Source organism: Salvia hispanica, chromosome 4 (genome assembly GCF_023119035.1).
Source record: "Salvia hispanica cultivar TCC Black 2014 chromosome 4, UniMelb_Shisp_WGS_1.0, whole genome shotgun sequence".
NCBI classification, from domain to species: Eukaryota; Viridiplantae; Streptophyta; class Magnoliopsida; order Lamiales; family Lamiaceae; genus Salvia; species Salvia hispanica.
The window spans coordinates 22,752,772-22,780,097 of record NC_062968.1 but is presented as its reverse complement, the minus strand read 5'-3'; the positions used below and the strand labels follow the sequence as shown (position 1 = coordinate 22,780,097).

Sequence of the window (27,326 nt, the reverse complement as noted above, 5' to 3'; positions counted from 1 at the left end):
CAAGCCCCCAAACAATGGCATCAGAAGTTTGATGACGTAGTATTGTCTAATGGTTTTGTATTAAACCAAGCAGACAAGTGTGTATATAGCAAATTTGATGCTACTGGTAAAGGGGTTATCATTTGCCTATATGTGGATGACATGTTGATCTTTGGTACTGACCAAGATCAAGTTGATAAAACAAAGGCATTTTTGTCATCTAAGTTTGAGATGAAAGACATGGGGAAGGCTGATGTGATTCTTGGAATTAAGATCACACATGGAGAACAAGGAATTTCCATTTCTCAATCACATTATATTGAGAAGATTTTGGAAAAATTTAACTTCAAAGATTGTTCTCCAGTTAAGACTCCTTTTGATCCTAGTGCAAAGCTCGTACCTAATAAAGGAGTTGCTGTGAATCAGCTTGAATATTCAAAGGCTATTGGATCACTAATGTATGCTATGATTAGTACCAGACCCGATATAGCCTTTGCAGTTGGAAAGTTGAGTCGATATACTCATAATCCAAGTTTAATCCATTGGCAAGCCATGAATCGAGTATTTAAGTACTTAAAAGGAACAATGGATTATAGGTTGTCTTATTCTGGATTTCCTTCTGTTCTTGAAGGTTATTCGGATGCAAGTTGGATCACCAATATGGAAGATCATTCTTCCACAAGTGGTTGGGTATTCCGTCTTGGAGGTGGTGCTATATGTTGGGCATCAAAGAAACAAACTTGTATAACAAATTCAACAATGGAATCGGAGTTTGTGGCATTAGCAGCAGCTGGTAAAGAGGCTGAATGGCTAAGAAATTTGATATATGAGATTCCATTGTGGCCTAAACCGATATCACCTATATCTATCAGATGTGATAGTGCTGCTACCTTGGCTAAGGCATATAGTCAAGTGTATAATGGAAAGTCAAGACACTTAGGTGTTAGACATAGCATGATTCGTGAACTTATTTTGGATGGTGTGATATCTGTGGAGTTTGTAAGAACTCATGACAACTTAGCCGATCATTTAACCAAAGGGTTAAGTAGAGATCTTGTGTACAAATCGGCTATAGGGATGGGATTAAAGTCCACTACAAATCTCTGATATTAAGATACCCAATTCCCATTTAGTATGACACTAGATGCAGAATTCAATGTGGAAAACTTAATGTTGGAGATTGGAACACATTTGAAAATCGTCCCAAGGTATGTGTTCGGACCTACAAGTTAAGGAGGTTGAATATATAGATTCTTAATAGTTCTTTTGAAAAATTGCAAATGTAGGTGCAAGAATAAAGGAACTACCTATATAAGCATGAAGTTTAGCCGCTTCAAGAAGCTGGGACTTGGTTTCGATATGTTTATGAAGGATAAGGACATAGGCTAGTAAAATATAGTGTCAAGATAGAACTATTCATATGTAAACTTTTGTGTACATTATCTTCGTGTATTCAATGTGAGTTCCCAGGGTTCAATCCTTAGAGACACCCGGGGTATTCGAATATTTGGAATGTGTAATGTACTAATATGGAATTCAATCGTTACGATATTTCATTTATGCAAAAGTTTGAATGTTTGAGATGACTTGTTTTAGTTAATCAAGGATTGCACTAAAATAGGGGAGGATTGTTAGATATTTTAGTGTAATTGGATTAACTTGAATGATCGGTTATTGTTATAATGATACATCATTTAAGTATGGAGGTGCGGAGTGCACGCTTATTTGAATTCGTTATAATATTAGGAGCGAAGCTCCTAGATAGATGAACGGGGGTCCGGGGGCAGCGCCCCCGGGTAGCGGGGTCCAAGGGGCAGAGCCCCTGGCTGGGGTCGAGCTTCATTTCCTTTGTTTCATCCGAAATTACTGTATCGGAAATTCATCCGAAAATATAATTTCCGAAAGTCGAAGGACTAAATTGCAATTCTGGAAACCTTTGAAATTCGGTTATTTTCGGTTTCATTCCCAACAGGTGCAATGCTTCATTGCATCGTTTCATCTTCTTCTTCTACTGATTATTTTCTGGTTCAATATTATCGAAAATACAAACATATGATCTTCTAATACTCTGAATTTTATCCGATCAAACATTTTGGTTGAACCCCGAAATTGATTTGATCTGAAAGTGATAAACACGACTTTCAGATATCCAGTTTTTGTTTCTCTGTTTTGTATCTCCCTAACAGAGAGCATATAAAATCATTTATTTAGCACATATTACTAATCACATATTGTTATTCTCAAATGAGTAATCGTATAATTAACGTTTTATAATCTGATTTTACTTAGTAAATTCTTCATATTATATATTAGTATTTGTCATTATTATAGTCTATATATTCATGATTAAATCCTTAAAATAAACTTATTGGTCATATTTATTTAGGTTTCAACTTAATCTATAACAATACACCGTATGTTACTTTATAAATTAAACAATATCATGCATTCTGTCAAGTCAAACTCCGTATATGCATTCCATTTGATCCAAAATAAAACAGTCAGCATCAAACCCCTATACATGCATATTATTTGGTAACCCAAACCTTCAACAAAATTCTCTTTTTCCATAAAATTCTCCAACTAATGTATTTTATTCTATACATAAAACACATTCCTATAACCATTTTAACTATATTAAATCAAATGTATAAGATTCAATCATCAATATTTTTTATCCTTTCTTGTTCATACAATATGATATTTTAACTTTTAAATATCAATACATGATTATTATTATTGATTCATATAACCAAATTGAATAACCATCAATCTTAATATTTCTTCCATTTTAAATGCTATAGAATTAGGCTAAAAGATAGAGATATATCATACCTCAATAACTTCAGATCATTTGCCTCAAAAACATGTCATAAGTACAATTTAAGAAATAAAGTTTGGAGGTTTATAGCTATGGACGTTCAGAATTCCAAGGAGATCCATCTACTAATTTAAAGATCTCAAATACCTCAATATTAGTTTTCGGACACTTTTAAATATTTCAAATATATTAGAATGAGTTTAATTCATTGGTAATGAACTATATAAGTTGAAAATTTGAATTATCGTATATACTAATGCACATAGATCATTGTTCTCTTTTCAATCAAATTCAACTATTGAACAATTCAATTCTTTATTATTTTTAGTTAATTAAAAGTTATTTCATATAATTATTATCTTCTTTATAAGAATTAAGTACTCTCTAACAATCTTGAATCGTCCACTTTTTCTTTTAAAAGTTAAAACAATATATTTCATCTAGCCCCCATTTTTTGGGGGCGTTACAAATAAGATCATACCTAGCCATCTGCATACCTGTCATTTCGATTGTTGAAAGCTGGTGAAGAGTTTCCGATATCTGAAAGACAAGCACTTCGTCCTTGATTTTGTAATTATCAGTTCAACAAGACCTGCTTGTTTAGTCGCTCTCCCTTATTTGTTTCGAGGGTTCATAGACTTTTAATCCCACCGGTGGAATGTTCCATTTCCAAGAGATCTTCTTCTTCCAAAAGTTTCTTAAGCCCACTAAATGGACTAAATGACCTGATCTTTTTCTTATTTAAATGAAGAGTTTCCAATATCTGAGAGACAAGCACTTGATCATTGATTTTTGTAATTATCAGTTCAACAAGAACTTGCTTGTTTAGTCGCTCTCACCTTATTCGTTTCGAGGGTGCATAGACTTTTAATCGCACCGGTGCAATATTCCATTTCCAAGAGATCTTCTTCCAAAAGTTTTTTTTTTTTTTTTGAAAGAGCAACCTACTGATTTTAATTCCCATTAACCAATTTGAAACTACAATATAACTCTCTACATTCTTTCTACCTTTCAATCTCAACTCATCACCTACACCATCTATTCTCTATGCATCACCTTTCATCCCCTTTTTCATCTCATCCCATGATTCTCATCCGCTACATCACATATCCTCTCTATGGTACCAAACCACAGCCACTATGGCCACTGCCATCACTATCCCGAGTGTCACCACTTGCAGCTGCCCATACCCAGTCAGAGGCACATGCTCCGCCACATATGGCACAAAATCCTCGTCCGTAGACTTCTCAAGTGGAGGTGGATCATCCTTGACGTGAGACGACTCACCATGCTCCATGGAACTCTGGCCGAAAGCGGAGGAAGTCTTGGGGGGGATAATCAGAATCCAGATCTGTCTCAGTCGGGGGCGGCGACTAAGACAGCGAGAAGGCGACATCGGTATCAATTTCAAACAATTCTTCCTCTTCTATCCCTTCCTCCCACGTATCCTCATTCTCGTCGTTCTCATTCTCGTTCCCCTCCTCCAACTCGTCGTTCTCATTCTCTTCGTTGAGTGCAAATAAATCATTAGGGTCCAGATCTTCTTCGTTGACTTCAAAAGGAACGAACTCGAATTGACCAACAACATAGCCATAGCCATAGCCATAGCACATAATGAAAAGATAGTTGTGTTTGAATTGAGAAAGCTCTAATTCATTGCTTGGATAATGTGCACACAAAAGCCCTACATAGGGTTTTGGGGGACTCATGACAAATTGTAAATTGTTGCGACTCATTAATGAGGACTATTACATGTGTGTAGGTGGAACATATTTCCAAGGCTCGTGAGCACCTAATTCTCCCCATGTATCGTGCACCATATGTTGGTATGGATTGGGTGATGAATCAAAAAGCATGGATTATGTCTGTCTGGAGTTGGACGACGCTCCAACATCATAATAAAATCTCCAATCATAATAATTTGGAGTAAGCTCATTCTTCACAAGATACTCTTTTATCATATCAGTATGAAAAAATTTGTTATTAACACAATGTTTACATGGACATCTAATATTTGGACCATTCATTCTAAATGTGTGTTGCACAACAAAATTTATAAACGCATCTAATCCATTAATAAAATCCTGATTAAATTCTCCGGTGAGAAGTTTTCTCTTATATATTTACTCTATTTTTGAGATTTTATTCATTTTAGTATACCATCACATAAATATATTACTACCTCCGTCCACAAAAAGATAGACAAAGTTGTGAATGACACGGGTTTAATGTGCAATTGGTAAAGTAAGATAGAGTGAAAGAAAAAGTTGTGGTAGTAGTGTTAGTAGATTGAGGGGTCCACAATTAGAATGATGTGTATGGCAGGGCTAGGACGATACGATATACCATATCGAAAATGTTGTATCATATACCGTATCGAAAGTTTCGGTAGGGATAATAACAATGTTGTTAACATATCGATATTTCGGTATATTATACTGAACTTTGATATACCAAAATATCGTACCGTTTCGAATACTTGTATGCCAGAAAATGTAATTTCAGTACGCATTGACTTTTTAATATATATCGGTATATACGGTATATACCGATTATTCAATATGTATTTATATTCAATATATTTTGGTATACCGATAATATCGATATATACCGTATATTCGATATACAAAGGTATACTGCGGTATAAGAAAATTCATATCGTTATCGTAACGTATCAAAAATTATGGTATACCCAAAATTTATTAATTGTTCGGTATTTGATAAGTTCGGGCTGAGAGCACAGTTCGTATCAATTAATTCATAATCCTCAAGTCAAGGAGATTTACTAGACTGAAAGATGTAGGAACTCAATCTTGGGGTTTTGTGCCCCTTGCACAGCGGAAGACTTGTACAAAACAAATAAATCAGATACGGATCTATTTGACCGATTATGCGATTAATCAATTCACATGCTAAACATATAATTGCATGCTAGAACGCAAATAACTCATGCTTAGAAAAATATAAATCCTAAAACATGATTTCTACGGTTTAGGGTTACCAATTTTGATTCTCCAAAGAATCGTCGATTGCTCGCGCCTTCTCTACGTGAAGATCTTCAATACTAGACCACGGATCTTCTCTCTGGTTCCCGAACTGTATCTCGATATCAGGGTGGGCTGTTCTTATCAAAATACTAGGACTCGAATAAAGAAGATAGAAAATTCTTCACGGAGGAGGAGCTGAAAATTTCGTTCTCTTTCCTAGAGAGAAGGGGCGAAAATTTCATGTGAATGAAATAATAAATATTCTGTCTCATTTATTCTCCTATATATATTAAGTTCTTATTTGGGCCCAGACAAGGATCTATGGAAGGTTTTGGATATGAGCTCCCCCAATTAGCTTTTTACTAATTAAATTGAACCCACAATTTAATACAAGCTTATATTGGTATATTACGAGCAGCCACTACAGAAGTAATATTGAACTCTCCCCATCCAAATCCGAAATTACAAGTAATCCGGGTTTCCACTTTGTTTATTATTTATTTCTCGCGCTTAAGATATAAATGTTCATTAATTAATTAATGTCTGCTATGTACTTAATTAATTAACATCTTATTAATTCCAAGAGTGGACTTAGCAAGAAACACTTATTTATTATTCATAGAGTAATAAAACTCCAACTGGCCAGTTTTCCGAATAATAAAACCTTGTTCGAGCTCCTCTTGAGGACATTATCAAAAGATCTTCAAAACATTCTGTCACTTAACCAAGACTTGCCGAGCTACTTAAAGGAAAATAGCTTAACCTTATTCCTCAAAGAGCTTGTCAAGTACATACATAATGCATTCTCGAACATTCTTCGTGGAATTATGACGAGGAAATGGAGGACATGAATCATTGAGTATACACTCCAAGCTTTTAGCGATGAGAATCTTATCCATTTCCGTTTCCGGTCTACATAATTTAGGCATTCGAGTTTACTTTCTTTAAGGATCGCAGACAAATATTAAAAGACATAATGAAGATTTGGCAAATAAACTTATCATCACATACTTATGCTCAATACATAAACCACAAAACAATTATGTATCTTACAACAGCAAAATTAAAAAATTGTACCCTCCAAAGGAGGTTTATACGCATTAAAATTTTGACAATTTTACTGGTCACAACACCGACGAATAGTCCAGAGACCACAAAACATGGCATGGCCGCCTAATGTTTCCTAAGCACGACCATTAGATTTAGCATTACAGAATTTTATCTCTACAACACACTCTCATGACAATGTTCATGTGCTGATGACAAAATCAAGCTATCTCATAAATTCTGATTGAACCCTGAAACTCGTAGTTCCTTAGGATTATTGTCCCCACAAAGTGGGTGGCGATAATATTGGGAACCACTTTCTAGTTCATTCTATTTATTGTGTGAGAAGTCCGCCCTTACGAACTTACTTTTTCGTAGGAATATTGTCCCCACAAAGTGGGTGGCGATAATATTAGAAACTAGCTTCACAGAATTTGGCAGACCAACCGATGGAGACCGTATACAACGCACTTGTTGTAATCATCACTTAGATATTTTTATATGGTTTTTGCATAATTATCACATAAGCAGATAAAACAGATAATCCACTTAAAATAGATAAACACCAAATAAATAGATAAATCCATTTAATGCATGACATTTAAAGACACTGGATAATTAACGAGAATTATTTAATCTAGTCAAGGGAGAATCAATTAAATAATTAAGTTTTATCGTGGATAATGTTTATCCATATTCATTTAGGATTTATCAAGATAGTGTTAACTATCTAAATCCATTTAGGATTATTCTAGATTTTATTTCGATAAAATCAAATCTTACAATTCAAGATAACGTTGATCTAGGATTATCATTATTTAAATCGTACTAGGATATTATTAGATAGAAATAAATCCATCATAATCCATAAGATAAAAATAAAATCCTATCAACCTAGATTTATACAAATCTTAATTCTATTTAGAATAGACATCCAGAATATATTAAACATTACTTAAGATTTCTTAGATAAATAAATTTATCTAAATCCAATTAAATAAGGATTTCATATATATCATTAACATCCAAATCTATTTAGGATATAAATCCAAAAGATAAGGATAACTTGGATTAATACTTATTTTAATCCATCTAAGATTTGTCTTAATAGAATTAAATCTATTCAAATCCATAGGATAAAAATACATTAATATAAATATTTATCCTAATTCATCTAGGATTTATCTTGGAATAAATTCATGTAAATCCACAGAATAAGATAACATTATATTATAATTATTCAAATCTATCCAAGGTTTATCTAGGAACAAATCCATATAAATCTATAAGATAAGAATAAAATATTATACTATCACTATCCAAATCCATCTAGAATTTATCTATGAATAAATTCATATAAATTCATAGGATACGAATAAAATAATATAATCACTATCTAAATCCAACTAGGATTCATCTAGGAATAAATAACTAGGATTCATCTAGGAATAAATCCACATAAATCCATAGGATATAGATAAAAAATTAGATTATTATTTTCCAAATATAACTAGGATTCATCTAGGAATAAAATCCATATAAATCCATAAAATAAGGAAAAAGTCTAATTAATTCATGATTTAATTCATAATTAAATCTCATATAATATATAAAATCACAAAAGATATATTCAAATCTTATATCTAAACTAATCTTGAATTATTTCCAAATTTAGTTACTAAGGCTTAGGAAAACCTAACAAAATTAGGAAATTTCTCCAAAATTAGTTCCTACGATTAGGGAAACCCTAACTAATTTGGAAAGTTGATGAAACCGAGCCCGGGAACCGCAAAAACACAGCTCCCACTCGGACCGCCATCCTTTGAGCCGCTGATCGGACCGCCTGGGCAGTCTCTTGGGCTGCTCTCGGCTGAAACGAAACTATACACACTACAAAAAAAAGGCTGTTTACCGAGCACCACTAGCGAGCACATCTAAATGTGCTCGGCAAATGGCGAGCACTTCAAAGTGTGCTCGGCAACATTCCAAGCACAAATGAAAGTGCTCGGCAATATCACGAACGGGGGAGTTAACTTGCGAGCAATACCGAGCGCGGTCAACGTGCTCGGTTTAGCAATTTAAGTCCGGGAAGCGTTGTGCTCGAATATTCCCGACCACTTGGTAGGTGCTCGGCATTGTATAAAAAATATTAATGTTACGTTTATATAATTGCCGAGCACTTTCAAGGTTCTCGGACAATCCCAAGCACTCATATGGTGCTCGGCTTGATTAAAATAATTGATATTTTATGTTCAAAATAGATTTTAATATTTATGGTGAATGATCCACAAATTTTCACACATGAAAATTTTTCTAGATATTTTTGTATACAAGTAAAAAATATTGGCATGTTTGAAAATTTTATTATTGTTGAATAATTACTATTTATACTATAATTTTATGTAATTGTCGAGCACTTTCAAGGTACTCGGTACTTCCCCGACCACTTGGTAGGTGCTCGGCATTGTATAAAAAATATTAATGTTACGTTTATATAATTGCCGAGCCCGTTTATTGTGCTCGGACAATCCCAAGCACGTGGATGGTGCTCGGCTTGTGTAAAATAATTGATATTTTATGTTCAAAATAGATTTTAATATTTATGGTGAATGATCCACAAATTTTCACACATGAAAATTTTTCTAGATATTTTTGTATACAAGTAAAAAATATTGGCATGTTTGAAAATTTTATTATTGTTGAATAATTATTATTTAATCTATAATTTTATATAATTGCCGAGCACTTTCAAGGTACTCGGTAATTGCCGACCACTTCGTAGATGCTCGGCATTGTATAAAAAATATTAATGTTACGTTTATATAATTGCCGAGCACTTTCAAGGTTCTCGAAAAATCCCAAGCACTCATATGGTGCTCGGCGTGATTAAAATAATTGTATTTTATGTTCAAAATAGATTTTAATATTTATGGTGAATAATCCACAAATTTTCACACATGAAAATTTTTATAAATATGTCTGTATACATGTAAAAGTTATTGGCATGTTTGAAAATTTTATTATTGTTAAATAATTATTATTTATACTATATTTTATATAACTAGCCGAGCACTTTCAAGGTACTCGGTAATTCCCGACCACTTCGTAGATACTCGGCATTGTATAAAAATATTAATGTTACGTTTATATAATTGCCGAGCACTTTCAAGGTTCTCGGAAACTCCCAAGCACTCATATGGTGCTCGGCGTGATTAAAATAATTGTATTTTATGTTCAAAATAGATTTTAATATTTATGGTGAATGATCCACAAATTTTCACACATGAAAATTTTTCTAGATATTTTTTGTGTACAAGTAAAAAATATTGGCATGTTTGAAAATTTTATTATTGTTGAATAATTATTATTTAATCTATAATTTTCAATTAAAACATTCCCCAACTATTTTCAACTAATTACTCAACATACAAGAAAAATAGAGGAATTAAATTCTAATAATGGCGGAGAGTAAATTATTGCTTTTTGGCCAATTCACCAAATAATCCCACTTCTCAACCCTAAACGAACGCAATTCTTCAAAATCCAAATAGAAATTCCAACAGGAAACCCTAAAAAGAGCACGAAAAAAAAAAATACTAACCCCTCACTGTAGTCAGCCTGAAGCAAATCGAGGTACATGTCCCATTTGTTTCCGATAACCTACGCATATGATTTTTACACAAAAATTGTACCAAATTAGAAACGGCGGGTATAATCAAAGCATGAGAGTTTCGATAATCGAGTTAATCTAGAGATTACCTTCCCACAAGTGAAGCAACGCACAGGAATAATCATCTTCGATTTTGGTAGGGAGATTTCGGCTCTTAGAGCACTCCCAATGGCGTCGGCGAAAACTCGGCGACTTTTCGCCGAAAATCGCCGAGTTTTCGCCGACCAATGAAAGGAATTCGGCGAAAAATCGGCGATTTTTCTCCCGATTTAACGCCATCCGGCGATTCATCGCCGAAAAATCGCCGAATCATCGCCGCCCACTGTGGGCGCGATTCGGCGATAATTCGACGTTTTTTTATTTTTAACGGCTAAATTTGTAAAAATGAAATGTTGAGTTAGGGAGAAATAAGGGAGAAATAAGGGAGAAACCATTGGAGCAGTTGGCTAAAAATCGAGTTAATCTAGAGATTACCTTCCCACAAGTGAAGCAACGCACAGGAATAATCATCTTCGATTTTGGTAGGGAGATTTCGGCTCTTAAACCCTTTGTTTATCGTCGGCGGTAACAAGTGAAGAGAATATTGAGTGTGAATTTGTTATATGGCGAGAGAGGTTTTGTTTCTGCAATGGGCCTTTTCGAGGCTATTAATTAGTTTTATAAAAGATGGGCTTTATTTGGGCCCAACAAATATAACGTACTGCTATTATTGATTCAAAAAACGAAAATATATCATGTTAAGATTGATGTAGGAATATAAAGTTTCTTAGTGTAAAATGGATAAAGAGAACACTGATAGATGGCGATCAAAAATCAAATTTAGCTTAATTGGTAACATGTTTGATGTTTCTAGTTAAACTAAGTTTCCTTTCCTACCACCAACCAAACACACTTAATATGCAAAACTTCTAATTGGTGTTAAATGTAAAATTGATACATTACATCAAAATAATCAAAACTAATTAGTTGGCCACAAATTTAAATAATTTATACATAATCAAATTTAGATTTACAAATAATTTGACTCCAAATTTTCGATCAAATTCCTGTCAATTCCTCTTTTTTATAATTAGAGAAAAGAAATCTACAAATTTTGAATCAAGTTTAGTTTATTTTGGGAACCAAAACATATTTACAATAGTCCAGTTATACAATTACATCAATTATAAAGTTAACATATGTCGCCCTCACAAATTAATACACCAAATTAAATTATTACTCCATTAAGCATGAGATTGAAATGAGTGAACTGTGTAAAGTACAATTCAGGCATGAGGAAACTTCTAATATTATCTGTACTTTTCTACAAAACCAAACGCCAGTTTATCCGACAAAAAATTGGTACTCCATATATTTTCTTTAACACAACTAAAGAAGGTTTGGTTTAACTTTGATGTAATCTCAACCGTCAGATGAGTTAGTTGATCATCTGCAGAGCTTCCAAATATGAACAATAGTGAGAGTAGTTCGAGTTCTCCACCCCGCAAAAAATCTTCGCCAAATCACATCGATCAATTCACGCCAACATCCACCCCTTTCGCCTTTAGGAATTCCTTGGCTTCAACAACATCCTACAATAATTAAGCATGTCATCAAAATCAGTCTGTCATCTAGAAAATATGGATCGCCAGTCATCTAGATGAGTAACAATGCTAAGTTAAACCTGTTGTAATAGGATAGCCTCGTGTGGGCAAGTTCGAAATTGCATTAGACCAATTCCGACCATCAAGAGACCGTAACATCCAAGTGATACAATGAAGTATAGTGGCAGCTGAAATCATAGGAAGAACCATAAACAAGGTAGAAGGAATATGCACATGAGTAGAGAAGTAGATAGAGTATGTATGAAGCTCACCAACCAAGTATAGCTCTTTGGAAGGACTGATGTTTGTAACAAACTAATCCAGACAGCTGACAGAGCTACCAGCAACGCCATAATCTTTACAATGTGCTTCATCGGACCTTTTCACTTCTGTCTCGAGGCTGGTGTACGTGTTAATTAGCTGGACATATAGAAGAAATTACTTAGTTGCTGGAGGGCAGAAATGCAATCATTCATTTCGGGAAATACAGACAGAAAATCAGCTAAACGAATACACATGAGGTTTAAATTCAAGGGAAGTCATGTAGACCACAAACTTAATACTCAACTAAACTGACTGCTGCCATCAGAAGGGATAGGTAGAATGTTTATATCACTTTCCTATCCGAACATAAATGAAGGAAGGAACTCAAAGCCCTTGCGCAATGTCCCAAACATCATATGGCAGATCAGATTCATTTGAAGAAGCAATATCAGGAAAGCAAGTGAATATTTCGAGTGTGAAAACAAAATGTTCTAATGATTACAGTTGGCATAGATCAAGATTTTGAATGCGATCAATCGACTCACACAAGAAGCAAGAAAATAGTTTTAGATTCTTGTTCTGCCTACCATTTATTAATGCCAAATTATTAGGAGGTTGTGTAGTAGGAAATTTTTTAGTATGCACGCAAGTTATCGACCACTACAAGCTAATTAGATGAACAAATCAAATGTTTGTTATACTACCATCAGATGGGATATCTATATGATTCTTTCACTGTCCCGTCTGAACAAAACATGAACAGACGGAGGAACTCAAAGCCCTTGCGCAATGTCCCAAGCATCATATGGCAGAATATAGGCTTCATTCTGAAGAAGCATCATCAAGCAAGCAAATTCATTTTTCTGATCATGCCAATCAAAATGTTCAACTGATTGCTGCTTTAATAATCAAAGAAAATAGTATAATACTCGTGTAGCATCTTATATAGGTATTTTATAAAACCCAGATAATTAGAACAGTCGAACAGACTCCATATTTAACTTTTTCGAGTTCTTGTAGAAAACAATACGAGGAAACGTGTATTTTATCGACTACATCTAGCAAAATTCAGTGGTTCGTTTTACTGCCATCAGAAGGGATATATGTATGTGATTCTTTCACTGTCCCATCTGAACAAACTTGAACAAAGGAACTCAAAGCCCTTGCGCAATGTCCCAAACATCATATGGCAGAACATCTTAATAAACAAGCATTTCTCAACTCTCAAACATGTATAGCCCTATTAGTAAGCATTCAAATAAAAATACTGTATAATTTACATAAAATCTAAATCAAGGTTATGAACAAAGGCTGCAAACAATCAAACACACCGAAATCCTAAACTACCTCTACCATTTTTTGAGAGAGTGTTTATTATTGATTTAATCCGAAGACCATAGAAAATCAACTCTGATCTGCCAAAAATCATGCACTGTCTCAAATTCTCAATAACAATGCAATTTCTGTACTTATTTTATCAACAGAGTTTATAAAACACACTACGTACGGTAAATTCATGAAAATATTCCCAAAATCAAATACTGATAGATGAACGGATACAGAACATCAACAATTTCCCCAAAATTGAAATCGTAGCAGAACGAAGATCACCCGAAAAAATGATCCAGCGTTTTCAATGTACATGAAAAAAGAGATCGAATACCTAACAAAAAGGCGATCGAGGTCCAAAGCAGCTAGCTTTCTCAACGGGGAAACTTCTAATTTTTGTTGAATTTTTCTGGGGAGTTCAGAAATGGTTTCCTGCAGATAGTCGATGGAGTTAGGGTAGCGTGAAAACTTGCTAGATCGGCCTCAACTGCTTGTCGCGCGGCGGCGGAGTGGCGGATGGTGGCGGAGAGAGATCGGCGCAGCTGAAATTAGGGTTTTTAGCTAACTTTATACCCCTTGTTTATAGCAGCATTACTTAGTTTTCTAGGTAGTCTCGCCAAACGAATTAAATTGGTACAGTAATAACGATAAAAAAAAGTTTAATGCTATGCTTAATTTTTATTATCCAGATTGTTTATTTTATTATATATACACTTATTTTTCTAATATTTTAAAATTACCCCATCACGTAAATATGAGTCATATTTCTTTTTGGCATAATTTTAAGAAAAAGTAAATCGGGACACGTATTCGCGGATAGACCAAAATAGAAAAACAGAACTTCTATATGTAGATGGACCAAAATAGAAGCGGAAGGAAAAACGGGGCTTCTATTTTGGATGGACCAAATCTTGTCTTGTAGTACTAGTACTCAATTTCTAATGATTCGGTGCAATTTTGGGCATCCGCATTGCATTAATGGCGGAAGAACACCATCGGGATACATTGTAGGGTGTTTGCTCTTGCACATTGAAATAGCTCACTCTTGTTAAGTTCTAGTTGTACTTTATTTTATCACTATTGTTGTTTTTTCATATTTTTACTTTTAATTTAAATTGGAAAAAATTTTAATTTGATTTTACAATAAATATTTTGAAATAAAAAATAAAAATAATGACTCATGATTATTTAAATTAAAGGAAATTATGGTGGGTTGCATTGCAAGTGCTATTTTTAAGTAAAACCTGTAGAGAATATACTAGGGGTATAATAGAGGAACAATTTAAAGAATGTGGCTGTAGATCACTAACAAACAATATTTATGGATATGATTTACTACCAGAATTTTTCTTCATTACCAAAATACTCAAAATTGACAACCTTTTGCACTGAAAAAGCAAATATGCATACAAGAGTGAAGAGACCAGAAGCTCATTACCTTCTTCATCAACAAATTTCCCTATACCAATAAGAAGATGCCTTCCAATCTCAAAAATACATTCAGCAGCATCCGCAGCACGCTCTTCATCTTCGGGCCTCGTTTCTGGTTGGAGACTAACGCAAGCCATGGCCACCTTGAGCACAGCAACTGATGTCTTGCTGATGTTGAAATCAAGAATATGGTCCCCTTTGTTTCTCTGTGCAGAGTTGCTCAGCACCAAATTTATTATCAATGCATTATTAAACTTAAACTCACAATCAAACTTATACCAATACCCAAATTAAAAACGCATTCCAAAGTTAACACAAAATAACATCACAATTAAAAAATCTGTTTTTTGCTACAGTTTCATTTTTTTCCCTATTAATCTTCTCACCCTTACCCCTATACTCTCATGTTTCTTTTTTTTGGGGGGCACTGACAGATATATTGTATTTGTCATGGATATGTTTTCTCCTTCCTCCTCCTCGCCTCGCCCTCCCCCGCCCTGCCCTCGCCCTCGCCCTCCCATCATCGCATATCACCATCGCCCTCGCCCTCGCCCTTTCCCCGCGCCCCATCATCATCATCATTTATCATCATCATCGCCATCATTCACATCGGTCGCCCTTCCCCTTAACCGGGGATTATCATCATCATATTAATGGTAACATATTTTAAAGGGGAACACAACCAATTAAACCATAATTCGAACATCAATCATAATAACAAGATAACACTTTTTGGGTAAAAAGTAGATATATTATCCACTTGATCATTAAAAAAGGGAAATAAATCAAGTCACCTCAAGAGCATGAAAATACAAATTAAAATCCTTATTTAAAACTTCATTATTCATTTATGGAATTAATCTCCGGATATGCATACAACTTAATTAGCATTCAAATTTAGAAGCTAAGAGCATCCGCAATGGTGCTTAGGCGATATAGGCCGGCCATTTCTCCTATACGTCGGCAACACTAAAACCGCCCATCGGATTTGGGCATAGTAATGAATTGATGCAATAAAAATAATTCAAAATATACTACTACGAATTAAAATTACGATTAAAATACGGAATTAAATTTCACATTACGTATACGGAAAAATAATCCATTCCATTAAAAAAAGTACAAAGTTTTTTTAAAAAAAAGTACATGATTTTTAAAAAAAGGGCTTCTCACGCAGCCTCAGCCTCTGCTTTCCTGTCAGCATCCTTGCCCGCCCGCCACCGTGAGTATCCCCGAGCCCACGTCGGAACTGACCGACCCTGTGATCTCTAAATCGGCAACGCATGCTCTCGAGCATCTCGTAAAGAAACCTCTTGGTATGGGGTCGTGGCGTTAACGCTCTCGGAAGACTTGTAACATACGAGCCGCGTTTATTACGCGAATGGAGAATTAATATTTCGAGTGGGGCATTTAGGAGGCGGAAGGCCAGACCTCGCGGGGGACGATAGGGGGGTCAGCCCCTCACGGCCGCTAGCAGAAACTGTCCCGGCCGGGCGGGCGACCCGATGTGAAGGAGGATGGAAACTCCACCGGCATCCGGGGGGAGGTCGGTAGGATCCACATGGCCAGCTAGCCTGCCGGCTATGCGTCGCCGTATAGTTAAGTCGGCTCTTCTTCAGCCTGGTAGCACCCCGCCGAAACTTCTCGAGTCCTTCAGCCTTGAAGCACTCCCGGTGAACTCCTTATACTTCCCCTCCAAGAGGCGACTCATGACTATCCTCCCAGGCGTCGTCCTCGATCACACCTTGCCCCGAGGGCGAGCGGAGGGCGTTAGCGCCTGTAAGTCGCAAAAGCTGACCTGCCGCGGCCCAGTCTTGGCCCTCCCACCCCTTCCCGGACCTCTCGTTCTTTGAAGTCACTTCCAGTGCGGGCGATTACTCTTATGGCGTCTGATCTTCGCCCACATGTTGGCAGGCCGGTTGTTCGCAACCAGTGGATCGTCGCGCACCTCCAACCACCCCTTAGCCACCCGAGCGTACTCATCCTCGTCCACTTCCTCCGGCCCGGGTAGCGTGAGGCTGCGATGACTGCGCCGGCCGCGCACGGCACCGCCCCCTCGTCTTCGCTGCCGAGCGCGACGGCGTCGGCTCGGGAAGGGAGTATCATCGTCAGATCGATCCCCATATCATGCAATGGCAGAAGGTCATCGCCAGTGAACGTCTCCACCGGAGTCGACGTGTGAGACGAAGCCGTCAAAAATCAAGCGAGGGCCGATATGCGTCCCCTCCCGGTGACCCCTGCACCCCTCCCCGGCATCCCCCCCTCGCCGATTGCAATGGTTCGGCTAGCCGGTCGGCTAGCGCGACGAATCGGCTAGCCGGTCGCTAGCCGACCATTGCGGATGCTCTAAAGAAATGGTTAATTAGCTTCCGAGCTCGATCCGGTTATCGATGTAGAGTTTGAGATGGTTGTTTCCATTTCCAGATTGCTCGTTGATGATCCTTTTTGCCGAGGCGACTGTGGATTTGGTGCAATCTACCAACTCAATTAATTCAAGTGTTGGGATCTCTCCAATGCCGCTTGGGATTTCATATAGATCGCAGCAGCCAGCTACACGGAGTTGGCGGAGTCTAGGGAAGTTGGTCTTGTCAGCTGTCCAAAACGGAAGAGAATACAAAAGTTTAAGAGTTAGAAAGTGCAGTGAGGGGAACACATCTCCATCTTCTAACTCCCATTCTTCATCCCATGTATATGTATCCTCGCTTTCAGACTCATCTCCATTTGTCTCCTCCTTGCTTTTAAAATTACAGCAAGTGAACGTGAACACCTCCAGCTTATTTAGTGCACACAGACTCCTCCACGCTCCGAAATTCAATTCACAGTCATACAGATCTACATTTCTAATATTACAAGGAAATATAACTAAGAAACGATGGCCGAAACCGTCTGGAGAGGACATACTTGTTATATACTTGCATCTTAGTTTTTCGAGCTTGTGAAGCTGGCTAAGATCAATTGGCGTGGATACACTACCGAGTTCATCATCAATTTTCAACCTTTTGATATTTGGAATGCTTTTGACGAATCCATCCCAAATTATTGCCTCGTTTTCACGTGTATACAGGGACGGAGCCAAAAATTCTTAGCACGAGGGGCAAAAATATACATAAAGATAATTTAAACATTCTAGAAGGGGCAATTAATAGAAGATTAATATAAAAAATTCTATAGAAAGTTATATATATATATATATATATATATATATAAAGGTAGTTATATATGAGCAGGGGCATTTGCCCCATCTAGTATTTAACTAGATCTGTCACTGCGTGTATACACTGTCACAATACTTTGCAGCTTCAACAGGACACTATAGTTCATTTCCTCATCTTTTAACAACTCAATTCCATCCACCGTCAGGTATCTTAACTCACAGAGCTTCCATAGCTCAGCTGCCTCATCAAACCTGCAATAACCAATCAACGTTTGCAAATTCTGCAATCTTGATATTCCTCTTGGTATATCATAGTAGTGGACACATAAGAACCGCAGGTTGATAAGTTCAAATATTTCAGTTGGAAAACTATCGAAACGCGTATCCATTAAGTCCAACACCCTTAGCAATCTTGCCGCGGAAAAAGCACCAAGTGGAAACTCAGCCCTCTGAAAACCAATGCATATAAGAGATCGAGTTAGTGACATTGACTCTGTTGAATCATTAACATCTTCCAATTCGTCTGATGTGTGAAAACTCATGCGGCGTGGATTAGGGAATGTGAACTTGTTGGGACCATTCATAAACTCTTCTTCACTACATTTCCTGATGCATATAACCCTCAACAGATCATGCATGCTGTAACTCTTTGCATTTCCATCCCTTTCGTATTTTCTGACTTGAAATAGATTTCTATCTATTAGAGACTTTAGCCAATCCTCGGCCTCTTCCTCCAAACTTCTTTCCCCATTTGATTTTACAAATCCTTCTGCAACCCACAAAAGTATGAGTTTGGAGCCTTTAATCTCAAAGTCTTCGGGGTAAGCTCCCATGTATAAGAAACATGGTTTCAAGTGATTCGGCAAATGGTCATAACTTAAAGACAATATACTATAGCATCGCTCGTCAGATTCAGAAATTGCTGCAATTACATTGTCCCCAATTTTCCTCCAAGCATCTTCTGATCTTTCCATCTTAGATAGCAGCCCTCCAATCACACTTATGGCTAGAGGAAGCCCATCGCAATCCTTGGCTATCTTTTGACCAATCTCTTGTAATTCAGGAGGGCACTCCTCTTCTCCAAACACAAGTTGGTGGAGCAGATTCCAACTTTCAGACTCGCTAAGCAGTTGCATTTGATGTTGTGATCTCGAAGAGTCAGTATAGTTCACCACATCGGATTCCCTAGTGGTGATCAGAATGCGACTCCCGTTGTTGATGACTGGGAAGTACATCCTCATCTCATCCCAGAATTTGGTGCTCCATATATCATCTAGTACAATCAAGTACTTTCTACCATATAAGCTCTTATACAATATATCTTTTAACTCATGTATTCCCTTGCCCTTATGTTTATCAAATTCTTTTTGTATGATTATGCAACTAAGAAGGCTTAAGAGAATTTGTTGCATATTGTAATCTTGGGAGACAGTGGCCCAAGCACGACAGTGAAAGCATTCAACAATCAATTTATCTTCGTAAAGCTTTCGGAGCGAGAGTAGTTTTACCTACTCCACCCATACCAACGATGGGGACGATCTCCAGCTTTGTCTGCATCCCGGCCAGCCGATCCTTGAGCTGCATCAGATCTGCATCAATTCCCACCACACCACTGGATGATGAACTGCTAGACGGCATCTTCTTATCCACCAGCTTCGCTTGTTCCGTTGCAGAATCAAGTTCTCGAAGCATCTTCTTATCCTCCATCTCCATGAGCTTCTCCGCTTGATGAGCTTCTCCATAACAGAATCAAGATCTCGTGTTACTTGCTGCAAATCCGGTGTGGAAAGAGTGAACCTCACACAATCCGATCCGGAGAGCATATGATGAACCATGTGGGATTCAATGATGTCTTCAGCTTGGTGTGCTACTTCTCTTATTTGGGTGTCTAGATTGGTGAGTGAAGATTTACTATCAAGGATGAGCTTTTGAAGAGAAGTAGCTTTATGGAGAAGGGATTGGAGTTGAGGGTTGTTTTCATCAACGATCCATCGTGATTGGCGAGGATCAAGGATTCCTTCAAGAATGGTGATGAGAGGTTGAAGATTGTAAGCCATTTTTTCAGATTCTTCTTGCTTGGAAACACAAAGGAAGGAAAGCTCGATGCAAATTGCAATCTCACAAAAACAAGATGTGATTGAATTTAACAACTCAGCTGCTCATTGTTGACTTGAGCAAATAATATTAAATTGTTATATGATAGTAATATATTGTGTTGCTCTGTACAAGATTTGCATTAATTTTAGTAGGTGAATCATTTATAATCTGTAAAAGTAACATGCTTAGTGCTCTTTGATGCTGTTCATATTGCTCATATCTCAAAATTATGAATTTGAATTGTAATATCAACGGCTCTTTCATCACCCTTTTCTGTAGTGTGTGAAATTATTAGTTTTAATTGATTGATTTATTACTTTCATAATCTTCATTCACAATTCAATACGTGCCCCACTGTCTGGGTTAATTTGAATATTAAAATGTTCAGCTTAATAAGTTGACCCTATATTTTCAGATTCTTACATTTGAAACCTAAATTTCTTGATTCCGATAAAAATCTAAACTATATTATTATAAAAACTTCTTGGTATAATTTCTTTTCATCCGTAAGAGCAGTAGCAATGGGGTCGATCGATCGCCCCCCCTCCCCCCAATTGGCTCCCACCGGCTCCCATTATGGAGAGGGAGCCGATTGTCACTCTTTTTGGCCTCCACGCCTATCGGCTAGGCTGATTTTTTTTTTCTTTAATTCATTTTTTATCCTCTCTATATATACTCCATTCCCCACCAATTATTCATATTTAATCCCATTTTATTTTATCTCACTCTATATTTTACGTTCTCAGTCACAATATTTTTAATGTTTTTATCAATGTTTTTAGTTTTTTTTTTCCTGGATTTTTAATAAATGTAGTATATATTCTTTTTAATGAAATTTGTTTTTTATTGAGTTGTCTTTAATTTGTTATTCTTGTTATTTTATATCATTTTATTTTAGACTAACAATTAAAAATAAAATATAAAAATAGTACTGATGTGGAAATGAGATGGACTCTGAGATGGATTCTAAACTGCAGGGAGATGGGCCTGCACGTAGTAGGAGAAAATGGAGATAGGTTCTTAGATGAGTGGTGGAGATAGGTCCTCATTGCTAGTGCTCTAAGGAAATCTATTATAATCGAAGTTTTAAAAAATACATACATCAGAACATCCTAAAATTCACAGAGAGAGCCTTCTCCAATTTATCTCCATCTCTCACATGCCAAAATTGCTAATTGGGTGCGCAATGTCAAACAAACAAGCATATGGATAAAGTGCAGCTCAATTAATATTCCCTCCGTCCCTAATTAAGCGAAACGCTTCTAATTGATATTTAAATAGTTAAATGGAAAGAGTAAAAGTAAGAGAAATGATTTTTTTCAAAAAAAAGAAATGACTCACTTATAGTGGTACAACCCAAAAAAGAATATAACTCACTTATCTTGCAACGGAGGGAGTAAAACATTTCTCTTTCAACCAGAATTGTATTATCAATCATCTAAATTGTCAAACACATGATTCACTACACCTTCAGTACACTGTACACATTGCCAACCATTGCATATCATGTGCATCTTATGACGAAGCTTATCACCGGTACAACATTCCTCTAAATCTTCGACTCCAATAAAAACATCAAAACTGTGCATTTGCATCGCCATATTCAGCCCGAGACAAGTGCAACGATATGTAGCCTCGTTTACAAATTATGAGGGAATGGAAGGTTTATTTAATTTGATTTCACAATAAATAAATTGAAATTGAAAATAAATAGAAAATAATATAGAAGCCATGAATACTTTAATTAAAGGAAATAATGGTGAGATGCATGTATTATTTTTTAAATAAAAACAGTTAAAAAATTACTGTGAGCACATGAATAGTAGTAGTATAGTAAATGATCATAGTTGTCGATGAATTTACAAACAATATTTATAGATATGATTATTACCAGAATTACACTTCATTTACAAAATACTCAAAACAACCTTTAGCTCATAAAAAAACAAATATGTATACCAAAGAGAGAAGTCATTACCTTCTCTTATATGAACTAGTTTCCCTATCCATCAAGAAGATGCCTTCCAGACTCAAAAATACATATCAAACCACACACACTTCACATATATATACTAATATCTTCTAATTTATTTTTTTACATGTTGCAGATTGCTGCCAAAATTGATGCATGCTCCTCCTCTACCTTGTTCCTCACCTTGCATTCAGCAGCATCCGCAGCACGCTCTTCATCTTCGGCCTCGTTTCTGGTTGGAGACTAACGCAAGCCATGGCCACCTTGAGCACCGCCAGCATCTGGCTTCTCACAGCAACTGATGTCTTGCTGATATTGAAATCAAGAATATGGTCCCATTTGTTTCTCTGTGCAGAGTTACTCAGCACCAACTTTGCTAGTTCGATTCCTCCACTAACGGCTGGCTTTCCCGTTAGGAGCTCAAGCAGAACTACGCCAAAACTATAGACATTTCCGGCTGCTGTCACTCTCATTGTGTAAGCATACTCTGCAAGGGAAACGAGTGTTGTGTTAAGTTGCAGAAGACGTAACATGAAAATGTGAATGGAGATAGTAGAGTTTCTTGTTACCTGGAGGAACATAGCCAACGGAGCCAGCTATGGTGGAGAGGCTGCCTGTGCTCTTCGAGGGATCAATCACTTTACACAGCTCAATATCCCCGACTTGAGGCTCGTTGAGGGACTTCAGGAGGATGCTTTTGGTGGAAAGATCGAGGAGGAGGATTGGGCTGGACTTGCATTCATGGAGGAAGGCAAGGCCTTGAGAGACTCCAATGGCAATGCTGTACCGGCTTGCCCAGTCCAGCGTGCTTCCCATCCTGTGGAGGCAGTCGAAGAGCGAGCCTTTTGGGGCGAAGTCGTAGAAGAGGTAAGCGCTGTCCAGTGTCAAGACGTAGGCGAGTGGGATCATGACGTTGGAACTACACAGCTTTCCAAGAACTTGAAGCTCCTCCTCGAATCTCTCGTGGCTGCCTAGTTGGAAGATCTTGTCGCTCCAGTTAAGTTTCTTGACGAAGTAGCTGGCTCCAGACGGCATCACAGCTTTGTAGTAGGTCGAGAATCTCGTCTTCAGCGAGAGATTTAGAGGGTCGGATACTGCCTCCATTGCTGCCTTGAAATCAATGTTGGACCTGTGGATGCTGTTGGGAGTCAGCAAGTTGCCATGGACGACCTGCGGTGGAGAAGCTTCTTCTGCAGAGTATGTGTTTTCGTCGTTGATCCTGTGATACCTCCTCGAGACGAGTATGCTCAACATGATCACTAAACCAACAACCATGGCTGAGCTTCCAACAGCTATGATAATGGTTGAGGCAATTGATTTGGACTTTTTGGGGGTCGGGGGAGGGGGAGGGGAAGGAGAAACCAACTCATTTCCTTCAAAATCAAACACAAGGTTACGTCCGAATTTTGGGACAATACCAGAGAGATCATTGTTCATGACTAGTAGATGTGTTAAGCTGCTTAGTTGAGTCAAGAAGTCTGGTATCACGCCCGAAAATCTGTTGTCGGAGAGGTCCAATACTTCCAAATTTTGCAGCCTTGATAGAGTAACTGGAATAGGCCCACCAAAGAGGTTGTGGCTGAGATTCAACGAAATCTGCAGAGTATCTGGCATTTGAGGAATTCGCCCACTGAGTTGGTTGTTTCCCAACTGGAGTTCTACCAAATAAGGTATCTCTCCAATGGAGTCGGGTATAGAACCAGTCAGATTGTTTCCGTGCAAGTCTAGATTGCGAAGATTCTGCATCCTCGAAATGGACAAAGGTATTGAGCTACTGAGCAAGTTACTACTTATATTCAGCTTCTCCAGTTTGCTCAACGACAAAATCTGTGGTGGGATTCCTCCGGAAAGACTATTCGACTGCAGACTCAAAACTCGAAGATCGCCGAGACTACCAAAAGACGGAGGTAACGTGCCTCTCAATCTGTTGTTAGCCAAGTTCAAGAGGGACAAGTTAGAGAACATTATACCCAAATCCGAAGGTATCTCACCACTCAGCATGTTGTTATCCAGCTCCAAATACATCAGACTCCTTAACGAGGCGGATGGAATCGTCCCATTAAGAGAATTGCTGCCTAGCCTCAACCTGTACAGCTTTGTCGAAGTGATTGCAGGAATAGACCCTTCCAACTTATTGAAAGAGAGGTCCACAGCTTGAAGATTCGGACCCGAGAGAAGATCAGAGGGGACTGCACCACTCAAGTTGTTGTAACTCAGATCCAAAAATGAAAGGAATTTCGTAATACCAGATGGAATACTCCCAGTAAAGCTGTTCTGATTGGCTGCAAATCTCTCCAGGGATGTGATATTAGCAAGAAATGTTGGAATTCCACCACTCAACTTGTTGAGAGAGAGAATCAAGGTTTTCAACCTAGTGAAACCCCCAAATTCTATTGGAATTGAGCCTGAGAGACTATTGCCACTAAGATCAATCACACTCAGATTCTTGAATTTTGTGATTTCCAAAGGGATTTCACCTGTGAATGAATTAAGAGAGAGTACAATCTCATCCAAAAGATTCATATTTCCAAGATTTGTTGGAATCTTTCCTCCAAAACTGTTCCAACCAAGATTCAGTTTTTTGAGTGAACCTAGCCCATCCAACTGCATACTAACCTCCCCAGTCAAATTATTCCTAGAAAAATCCAAGGTATCCAAAAATGGGAAGCCATTGAAAGTAGGCAAAGGACCACTCAACCTATTCCCGCTAAAATTCAAGAGCTTCAATCCAGTGATTCCCCCACAGCCAGTGAAGAAACCACCTGGGATTGAGCTAAGTTGATTGTTGGACACATCAAGAGACTCTAAAGTGGGAATATTGCACACAAATGGAAGAAAATCAGAGGTGGAAATTGAAGATGAGTTCACAGAAACAGTGTTTATAGAGGAATTATCAGAGGTGCAACCAACCCCCTTCCATAAACAAGGGTCTGAGGTTTTCAAGACATCACTCCACAGAAATGAAGAAGCAGAAGTGTTATTCTGAATGATTTCGTAAATTGTAGTCATTGCACTGACCTGATCAGGTGGCAGCTGAGATGACACTACCTCAATGCAAAGCATTATCACAAACAGGTAGAGGGCATTAAAGGAAACCTTCTTCATCTATGGAAATGGTGATTCAATCTCCAAAGATAAAAGGAAGGAAGCTCAGTTGGGGTAGTGTTTTTGGTGGGAAAGATGAGGAAGATCAAGAATTGAGGCTGTATTCATGTAAAGATATGGAATTTGAATGGACTGTTAAGGTTAATGAATTTGAGGAAATAATGTCAGCAGCATGGGAAATTGAGAGAATAATGATGTGTGGAATAATTAGGGAGTGTTTGAAGGGGGAGAGTGGAGAGTTGACTTGACTTACTATTTCTGTGAATATTTAAATATTTTTATGTGGAAATTGCTGAGCTCCATTATTCCTTGTTGACTGGAAAATCTAGCACAAGAAGAAAATAGTGTCTGAAAATTAAAAATTTCGTCCATCAAATATAGTTTTATTTTTTTCACCAAAATTTTCATCATTTTCCCCCTATTTTTTTATATTTGAATAATTGTATATTAAAACCCATATTATTTATATATATAACTATTTTTTTATAAATATAAAAAAATACTATATTTATTGATTTAAATTATCTATATTTGATTATCGTTTCAAAGATTAAAATAAGGTTCAAGGGCAGACTTTTAGTAGTGTGTGTTTCACATAACAAGTCAATATTTTAAAACAAGAAACACAACAGAGGGAGAATTATCATTTCTTTATTTATGATTAATTGTAGTTTAGGTAACTTATAGTAACAGTTTTTTCTTTTCAATTTATCGCCTTAATTTGAATTTTTTTTATAACTTTAAATTTTGAAAAAATACTAACAAAAGGACCGCTGAATTTTGTATACAATTTTCGAGCGCTTTATAACAAAATCCGCTCGATCGATGCATTGCATTTTGTCGACAATGTAGAGTTGGAGATTTTGATGAATCACTCAACAATTTTGAATGAGTATTCACGAAAAGTTTTGGCGGAGTTGTGATGATAATCATTCAATCGCTATTTTTCAATAAAAATACATACGTCTATATTACTTAACAAAAAATTGTCGGGTATTACGTTAAAATCTGTCTTCATATAGCGACAAAACTCATACATCGATCGAACGAATCTTGTTATAAAACAATCGGCAATTTTGCGTAGGTCGACGATGTTTTTGTAGATGACGCCAACTGAATTTTTCAAAATTCGGATTGTATTTTAAACTAAATCAAAATTAAGTCTATAAATTGAGAAACTCACAGTTTAGGCTACATATATAATTTATTCTTTTATTATTTGGTCCATGTAATTATCAAATTAAATTGAAAACTTAATTAACTTGAAAAAAAATATTTATGTTCAAGTTTTATTTTTGTGGACGAAGACTTAAGTCAAAAAACTAAACTTTATCATTCAAAGTCGCCTAAACGTGTCGTGACCACTATTTTGGTTTGCAAAATTGAATCTTTTTCTTCCTCACCTCATTCCACACGTTAATGCCAAAAAATTCCACAATAATTCATTTCCCTTTCACTATCAATTTAATTCATTTTCCTACTTATTTCAAAAACCTAAAAAGTTTCAAGATCAATTAATATATTTTTCAATTTTATACGATATTTTTTCCACAATAATTCACTGCCCTTTCATTTTCAATTAACTCACTATCTACGTATTTCAAAAACCAACAAAATTCAAGATCGATTAATATTATAATTTTTAATTTTTATACGATACTTTGCAATAATGCCAGTATCTCTATATTTATTTTTTAATAGTTTTCATTTAAATTATACAGTAAGTTTTTATTGACATGCATCTGGTCTGTGTTAAACTTTTGAAATGAAATATGAGTATAAAATTACAAGTTATTCAATTTTTTTGCGATTATCCTACGATGGTTAAAATTGTAACTAATGTGACAAGTCAAATATATTGTGACAACAAAATGGCGTTGTTTGACG

General features: G+C 36.6%; 3 protein-coding genes across 3 annotated transcripts; all 3 read right to left on the bottom strand.

Moving 5' to 3' along the window:
• Nucleotides 1-11,745: 11,745 nt before the first annotated feature.
• LOC125218747 (dolichol-phosphate mannose synthase subunit 3-like) lies at nucleotides 11,746-14,251 on the bottom strand. Its single transcript, XM_048120485.1, has 4 exons — nucleotides 14,015-14,251; nucleotides 12,360-12,507; nucleotides 12,168-12,275; nucleotides 11,746-12,075 (listed from the first exon to the last, which is right to left on the bottom strand). Exons 2-4 carry the CDS (start codon nucleotides 12,459-12,461, stop codon nucleotides 12,016-12,018), a joined length of 270 nt encoding a protein of 89 aa, XP_047976442.1. The 5' UTR covers nucleotides 12,462-12,507; nucleotides 14,015-14,251; the 3' UTR covers nucleotides 11,746-12,015.
• A 3,222-nt stretch (nucleotides 14,252-17,473) lies between these two features.
• Nucleotides 17,474-20,322, bottom strand: LOC125220677 (putative late blight resistance protein homolog R1B-8). Its single transcript, XM_048122827.1, has 5 exons — nucleotides 20,070-20,322; nucleotides 19,789-19,998; nucleotides 18,599-19,628; nucleotides 18,389-18,517; nucleotides 17,474-17,951 (listed from the first exon to the last, which is right to left on the bottom strand). The coding sequence occupies exons 1-5, from the start codon at nucleotides 20,320-20,322 to the stop codon at nucleotides 17,474-17,476; spliced, it is 2,100 nt and encodes a 699-aa protein (XP_047978784.1).
• A 1,890-nt stretch (nucleotides 20,323-22,212) lies between these two features.
• Nucleotides 22,213-25,633, bottom strand: LOC125222585 (probable LRR receptor-like serine/threonine-protein kinase At4g36180). The gene is made up of 2 exons (XM_048125283.1): nucleotides 22,904-25,633; nucleotides 22,213-22,821 (listed from the first exon to the last, which is right to left on the bottom strand). The coding sequence occupies exons 1-2, from the start codon at nucleotides 25,437-25,439 to the stop codon at nucleotides 22,514-22,516; spliced, it is 2,844 nt and encodes a 947-aa protein (XP_047981240.1). The 5' UTR covers nucleotides 25,440-25,633; the 3' UTR covers nucleotides 22,213-22,513.
• Nucleotides 25,634-27,326: the final 1,693 nt, after the last annotated feature.